Source organism: Kryptolebias marmoratus, linkage group LG2, assembly GCF_001649575.2.
Source record: "Kryptolebias marmoratus isolate JLee-2015 linkage group LG2, ASM164957v2, whole genome shotgun sequence".
Classification (NCBI taxonomy): domain Eukaryota; kingdom Metazoa; phylum Chordata; class Actinopteri; order Cyprinodontiformes; family Rivulidae; genus Kryptolebias; species Kryptolebias marmoratus.
This window is the reverse complement of record NC_051431.1, coordinates 24,556,044-24,563,542: the sequence shown is the minus strand read 5'-3', so window position 1 is coordinate 24,563,542 and position 7,499 is coordinate 24,556,044. Positions and strand designations below refer to the sequence as shown.

Here is a 7,499-nt window from a genome sequence, read left to right as displayed (position 1 = left end):
GATGAGAAGCTATTTTATTTTCTGTTTTTCAAGAGTAGTCAGCTTGTAGGGCACCACAACTGCTTCCACCCGCGTCGATCATCATCATCATATGAAATAACTTTTTGTCACAACAAAAAATAGTGGCTGGTAAAATATTTGAGTGGCTGGTGGACAAAATTTTTAATTTCCACCCCTGCCTGTAACATATTTCAAAACAGTTGGAAGAGGGACAAATCCATGGTTTTATGAATAATATGGCAGCAAAAGGCACAGCTGAAGTGCCTTAAAAGAAGATGTTTACGTACTGTCTGTATCTCCGACAAATTCCTCCTCACTGCTGTCTTCAGATTGTTCCTGGAACAGAAACAATACTGAGTTTAGCGACTTTTTAAATGCTGAAACCCTGTGGTGGAGTACTGTGGCGACAGTAATAAAGGTTTCATTGTGTTGAAGCCCTTCAGTGACACACAAACAGATAAGGGCTAAATTTACCAGCTTTACATAAATCATAAATCTCACCTCTGGTTCAGATGAAACCTCCTCTTCTTCTTTCTTAGGAAGCTCTACAAAAAATAAAAAAATAATCAAAAATTGAACCCAAAGTGCAAAAACTTTGACACAGATCATCCATAGAAGAGCAGTAAAAATGTAATGTTACGAATAAAACCACTGTTCCCAGAAGGAGAGGAATGATGTACAACAAATCAAATATGGGATATCACACCTTGCGTGTCCTGGCTGAAGACACCTCTAATCACGCCTTTAGGCAAATAACGTAATGACGACAAGTGACAGGCCCTGCCTCCACTTATATAAGTCCGTCATCACAGTCATTCCTCTGTTCGATAGCTGCTCTTCACCGAGCCTGGCTGAGCAGCGGGGAAGCCATGTGTTGTACCTCATTCCTCTCCTTCAGGGAACAGTAGTTATATGCATAACATTACGTTCCCTTTCAGTCGATTAACACATGTAGTATGGGACATATATAAATGCCCCACAAAGCAGCCATCAAACCTGGGTTAATACAGCACACTAGTCTGGCACCTTAGACCCAGCAGAAGGAACAGAGTGAACCACAGAAGGGGCTGTCACGTCCAAACGATAAAACTGAACAAATGTATCCAATGAAGACCAGCACAGGTATCACTCATGGAGACCCCTTAAAATAGAGCCCAGGATGTTGCTACACCCCTGGTGGAGTGTGCTCTCACACCATGAGGGATTGGTAGACCCCTGGTGTTGTAAAATAGTGATACAGCCACCACAATCCAGTGGGAGAGTCTCTGGCTGGGTTAGCAAGACATACAAAGAGCTGATTACATAACCTCACATCCTCAGTGCAGTTATTGTAAATGCGCAGTGCATGGACAGGACACAGGGAATGCAGCCTTCTTTGCTCCTCGGATGCAAAAGGAAGTGGGTAAAAACTTGAGAGCTCAATAGTCATGGAACTGTAGTTTAAAAACATAATCTTAGGGAGACAAAAAGTGTTTGGTTGCAAAGTGACCTTGTAGCCATCAGGTGAAAACTGCACTCAGGAGAGATTCACAGACAGAGTATGGAGGTCCCCAACCTGCTTTGCAGTTGTCAGATCAAGAAGCAGATGTAGGACAGCTTGGCTCTGAGTTTTATTTACACAGCTGTATGGAGGTATATTGTGTTTTTATTTTTGACAGAACAATTACTTCAGTTTCCTTTTTCTGTCTGCTGAAGTAGCCGGCGCGTTTTCAGCCCCACAGATGTGTGAACAGAGAGAGCGACAGCCAAAGACAAGTGTTTTATTTCACTGATACCAGACTCTACCACTGAGAAACACAGAAATTTCATGTAATATATGTGGGAAATGACCACCTTCATGCTCATGAGTGCTGCAGTTCCTTACATAAATTATGTCCATACGAACCACACACGTATTTTCAGACCTTTTCAAACATTCAAATATGGAATTCATCAGAGAGATTACATGTCACAATAAATATGTGTATCAATCACACTAAACTGCAAAAGATGAATGAAGATTAATATAAATCCTCACTAAATACTTTGTGCTTTATCTAAAAAAAATAAAAACTCGTTTGATGTTTATGTGTTATCTGTGTCATGCTGTGATTTTAAGGCAGTAGCATAGCACTTTTCCAGTTATCTCAGAATTACGAGATCCGGATCTTTTAAAAATGGTCTCCATCTTGGATTTTGAAGCGGCCAATCAGGCAGGTTTGACATCTATGACTAGTCTGACAGCCTGTATATTTCATCATTTTTCGTCTAAAACTTTTGGCTCTGCAGCGGGAGCAAAGATACGATATACTTTATTGTCTCCTTGGGGAAATGTGTCTTGGACTCCAAAGTGCTACGCTTCACGGTTAATAAATAAAGCAGAAACCACACAGACCGCACCAGCTGTTCCGGTTTTCAACATGAACCATTTTCCTACACAACTGGCTGGAAAGCTTCAGCGCTTTACAAAGCTTCGCCTGCTCATCACCGATAAAATCAAGTTAAAGCTCGCCTTTTCTGGTCAGAAAGCTGTCCTACCTGGTGCGTCAGACATTTATCTGTTGGCTGAGACCCAAACACCACAAAGGTTCAGATGACACTCGGTTTTAAGCCGTATTGTTTGCAAATGTTATGAAAGGAAGTTACGATTTTCTGTTCCGTCTTATTTTGGTCCGTCACAAAGACCGTCCGTGTTCATCGTGACCCAGATCAAGATTAGTTCCTACTGCAGATTAGATATTCGCTCTTACAGAACTCCGAAAATCTATTAATTAATAATTCATTGTTAATTAACAAATACCCCCTCTAGAGCGATTATACATTTTACAAAACAGCTATCAACACAACCCAAGATGAGTCACAATAAATATGAACTGTTCACATCCCATTGTTAAAATGTTAGTTTCTACATACAGAAGTAGCAGTTGTTTCTTTAGCTGTAAACTTTCTGATTTCCAAGTTTTCTTAGAGTCTTCATCAGCTCAGTCTGACCTGTATCTGCTGCAGGAACAAGGCTCCCACAGGATTATTGGCTTTAGTTTTCCCACATAAGCTCCCTCTCTGAAGATTAGAAATGCATACAGCCACGCTATCATGTGGGGCTTTACATTGACTGTGTGCACAATACATTACGATATGAGTCTATAACATAACAACAAAGTTCTCATAAATCTATATTTTTAACAGTAATTATTTTTATTAGGGAAATTTACAATCAAATCAACAAACAAAAAAGTCCACAAGGACAAAAGACAATTTGATTGAGACAAGACAAGTTTCTAAATGTTTAGATGTACTTGATGAATGTGTACTCTTACCTTCAAACTGATTGTGGGGTCAAGCAACAAATGGAAAAATCAAAACGGAACAATATATCGCACACTTTTTTCTGAAGCTTTTCTTCTTTGTCTGCATTTACTTAAATTTTTATTGCCCGTGACAAAAACAAATGTGATGTAACACATTAAGTAAGAGTCTTCTCAGATGACTCCTGGTTCTGAACAGACTCCTGTCCCCCTGTGGACTACCTCTGTCCTCCTGTGTCCCCCACTCCCTGCTGCATCAGGCTGTAGTCACAGTTATCAGCGGTGATCTGACACTTTGGCAACATCTCCTCCAGCAGGATGAACACCAGCTCAGGACTTGAAACTTTCGGGAGGGATGACACGTTCAAACGCTTTAGTGCCCTTCAGAACACACACAAAAAACAAAAACATCATGAGCTACTCATAAGGGTATTGATTTAAAAAAAAAAGATAATTGGGCTCTCCTGTGAGTTTAGGCTCCTTACGTGAGATTCCTGAGGGCAGCCAGGCCGCCTGTGGTGATGAGTGGACAGTGGGAGATGTCCAGCTCCTCCAGAGTGTCCTGGAAATTGTGGAGTCCAGCCAAAAACCAGTCGTCCACCTCAGGACACCCCCGTAGTTTCAGCGTTCGCAAATGGTGCTGCGTCCCTGAAAACAAAGAAAGAAGAGGAAACGACAAAACTATAACATGAAAATAAGTTAGCGGAGAGTAAGGATTGACTTTGAAAGAAGCCAAAGTGCTTACACAGGTTAGTCATTCCTCTATAGTTGATGAGGGTGTAGCTCATGTCTACTTCTTCTATAGATGTGTCTTTGTGTTCCAGAAAATCCCAGCTGAACTTGCCCCACCTGTTGGGACGGTACCAGTCCGAGTGGCCGACATACCTGAGGACGTGAAACAGACCGTGTTACAAACTGCTCAGAGAAAGAACATTCAACTGTAACAATAAAATGATGATAAAATAAATCATTTAAAAATGTTCAGCGCATCTATGCTTATTTTAGACACGACAAATGTGTACGTGAGGAGAGTACGACACTTGGTAGTTTGCAGTAGAAGTGCAGTGGCTGTGCTCAGAAAGTTTCCTCCCCGTTCATGACAGATTTTCACCTTAGGAGCTACTTTAATAGTTAATGCTTACTTTATTATTACTATTCATCAGCTAAAGAAAATCCCACAATTCTCTAATTTTATCCCTTGATTACTTGAATAGACTTTTTACTCAAGCAATTTTTGTGAATACAACTCAAGATTTCTGGGACTAAATTAAAAAAGAAACATCCTCATTTAAGGATTACTCCCCAAGCCCTTTGAGCTTTAAATATTAATGTTTCCACACAATCTGGATATGATCATAATTTCAAGCTCATAACCAACAGAATTACAAAGAAGAAGTCTTATTTTGTTACATCAAAGAACACCTAAATGCTTGTATGAACAAGAGAGAGAAAACTATCATCCAGTCGGCCTTTTTTTGCTTCTTCAAAACATTGACAAACAATTGAGAAGCAGCAAGGTGAAGAACTTACCTGAATCCTCCTCCCATACTCAAAATATAAAATGCTGATGCTATCTTTAACCCGTATAATTTTTGGGTGTAGCCATAGAAACTGTGAAAAACAGCAGAGAAAAACAGTGACAGTCAAACATAGACAGTAAATTGACAAACTGGACCTGAACTGATTTCAAAGTGACCTGTGACAGCCATTACACCAGATCTTCAACATACAGATAAACGCTTCATCGGGTAAGGTTCAAACCACTGAGATGTTTGGTTTTACTCATGTGTTTCTGAACTTTAAAGCAGAAAAAGGTGACCATTTTTATTTGGAAATGCAGCTTTTTGTGTCACGTCAGCTGGAGTCTACCAAGTGACTCTTTCGGTTCGAGGCAGACAGTCTCTCTTACGAGTTCTTATTCCAGATTCGTCTTCGTTCCAGGTCAACCATCAAGCTCAGGAGCCTTTCCGCGTCGTAGAAACGCTTAGCGAAAACCACGAGGAGCCTGGAGAGGAGGGTGAAGGGAGATGCTGAACTGGAGCTGCTCTGTCGCCTAGCAACAAGGAGGAGAGCCGACCGCTGGCAGCATCTGAGGAGAGGCTGCACAGAACGAAAAAATATAACCAAAGAGACAACACAAACAGCGTCTAATATACAGATTTGATTAACTGGGAAGTCTGAAATAACGAAACGAAAGGAAAGGGATTTTTTTTTGTAATAGTTTTTGGTGTTGTGATAGAGACAATGTTTATTTAAATCATGAATGAAGGAGGAAAGATGACATTTAGCGAGAGGTACAGTCTGTAAAACATATGGGCTAACACACATATAGCTACATAAAGAAGTTTAGGGTAACAATATGTCATCCAACCTGCAGCTACATCAAAATCCAAGCATTAGCGTTAGCATTAGCATTAGCATTAACATATCTTGCAGGCTTATTTACTGACAGAAAACACGGTCTTCTACCCAACAACACGAGCATCTAAAGACACGTTTGAAATATTTTCGATACTCTGTAAACTTTAGTGCTCAGTGGAAAACTGAAGGTTAGCTCACCCCCAATGAGGTCGACATGGCAGCGTCATCCGACGGAAAGTCAGGAGGGACAAATTCACGCTTCCACCTCTCGCGGATGAAGCGTTTGCCGTTCTCCTTGTTACCACAAGGTGTCGCTCAATGCACGTATCGGGTTATGACTGAGCATAAATAAGTAAAATCAATACATGAATAAAATAAACTAAACAGACAAGGAGTCCACTGAAACCCCACCAAAACTGAGGTCAAAATGTTCGTACTCTTCACTAAGACAAAAGTGCTCATACAGCACATAAATACTAATAACTAATAATGTTGCAATGAAAGTAAAAGTTAACCATATTAGTATTGTACAGAAAAAAGTCAAAAATGTTGACTAATGTAGATAAATTGTCTTCTGCTACATCTTATTTTTGAAATGAGGTTTGTAACTGTGGTAATATTTGGTTTTTCTTGTAGCAAAGTGAATGATAATAAAACTATCTTACCTTGAATTTAAATTCCTATTACAATGTCATAAAAAACATTTCTTCAAACCTGAGATCTGATATTCTAATCTATACCCTAATTTAAAAAACAGTTGTATTTCTATAATAACCTTAAATATGTCATATCAGTTACTTGTCTGTACTTTTAGGTTTATTACTGTTAACAAACCTATGACCAAACCAAAAATGTAAATGAAATATTTACCTCCCCAAAAAAGTTACATGTAATATTTTGCCTTTGGGAAGGCATCCATCCAGGCATTCATTTTCTGTATCTTCTTACAGGGTCACATAGAAACAATCATTCACACTCACATTTATACATGGAGACAGTTACCAGTGAACCTAGCATGCATGTTTTTGGTCTGTGGTAGGAAACCAGAATACGTGGAGAAAACCCACCCTCCTGGTCACAGCCGGGAGTTGAACCTGTGACCTCCTTGCAGCAGATCCGATCAACGGTGCTAACAAATTGGGCCACCGTGAAGCATTTAGGTGATTAAAGAGGGTCCTCTCTAGTTTCCCACTTGGTCATCAGCTCAGGTCTGTTTGGTATGAAGCCATGGAGACAAGAATATCTAATTCTGCCGCCGCTGCCCTTTGAGTTTGTCACAGCGGATTCAGGTGAAGACACTACAGCAGTTTGGTTTGGACTAGCAGGAGGTCCCCCAGCCCTCAGGAGGAGGGGTTCACCCTCCTGAGAGTCAGGTTGCATTTGAGGTTTCTTCCTGTTAAAAGGCAGTTTTTCCTCACCTCTGTCGCCAAGTTACATCTCAGCTCTTACCTCGGTCGTTCTAGTTTGTCACTGGATTAACTGCAAGTATGAAAGATACCAGAACATGAAATTAGGTCAGTCTGACTGGCTCGCTCTCTGGGAATCAACAAATGAATAAAAAATCAAAAACAAAAAGCCTTTTTTTTCAGTGTTCAATATTTGTTTTTCAGATGAGTTGGTGATAGCAGATGCCTGAGATAGATGTTTTGTAGAGGTGGCTTTTCTGGACCCGTTCTCAATAAACTAGGAAATAAACAGTTTCGTCTGAAATGATGACAATAACAAATACAGTTTTTTCTCAGGTTTATTATGGTTTCAACAAATATACCTTAAGGTAACCTGTGTGTATATATAGAACAGGGGTAGGCAACCCTGGTCCTTGAGGGCCACCATCCTGCGTGTTTTACTTGTTTC

At 40.2% G+C, this 7,499-nt stretch overlaps 2 protein-coding genes across 2 annotated transcripts in view; both read right to left on the bottom strand.

Annotated features, from left to right (window-relative positions):
* The window catches only part of sirt2 (sirtuin 2 (silent mating type information regulation 2, homolog) 2 (S. cerevisiae)), a 17,829-nt gene extending 15,155 nt beyond the window's left edge, over positions 1-2,674 (bottom strand). The window contains exons 1-3 of the mRNA XM_017440233.3: positions 2,518-2,674; positions 502-545; positions 288-336 (exon numbers count right to left, since the gene is read on the bottom strand). Coding sequence (XP_017295722.1) covers positions 288-336; positions 502-545; positions 2,518-2,533 — 109 coding nt within the window. The 5' untranslated portion in view covers positions 2,534-2,674. The remainder of the gene's footprint in view (positions 1-287; positions 337-501; positions 546-2,517) is intronic.
* Positions 2,675-3,149: 475 nt separating this feature from the next.
* si:ch1073-228b5.2 (distal membrane arm assembly complex 2) lies at positions 3,150-5,995 on the bottom strand. Its single transcript, XM_017440224.3, has 6 exons — positions 5,844-5,995; positions 5,194-5,384; positions 4,815-4,895; positions 4,030-4,169; positions 3,770-3,932; positions 3,150-3,665 (listed from the first exon to the last, which is right to left on the bottom strand). Exons 1-6 carry the CDS (start codon positions 5,859-5,861, stop codon positions 3,503-3,505), a joined length of 756 nt encoding a protein of 251 aa, XP_017295713.1. The 5' UTR covers positions 5,862-5,995; the 3' UTR covers positions 3,150-3,502.
* Positions 5,996-7,499: the final 1,504 nt, after the last annotated feature.

What these genes read in the sequence shown, in the direction of transcription:
- si:ch1073-228b5.2 (XM_017440224.3), bottom strand. An exon ending in CGAATCTGGAATAAGAACTC is followed by an intron (nt 4,896 to 5,193) that starts GTAAGAGAGACT and finishes TGTTTTTCACAG; the next exon opens with TTTCTATGGCTACACCCAAA. An exon ending in TAGAGGAATGACTAACCTGT is followed by an intron (nt 3,933 to 4,029) that starts GTAAGCACTTTG and finishes CTTTGTTTTCAG; the next exon opens with GGACGCAGCACCATTTGCGA.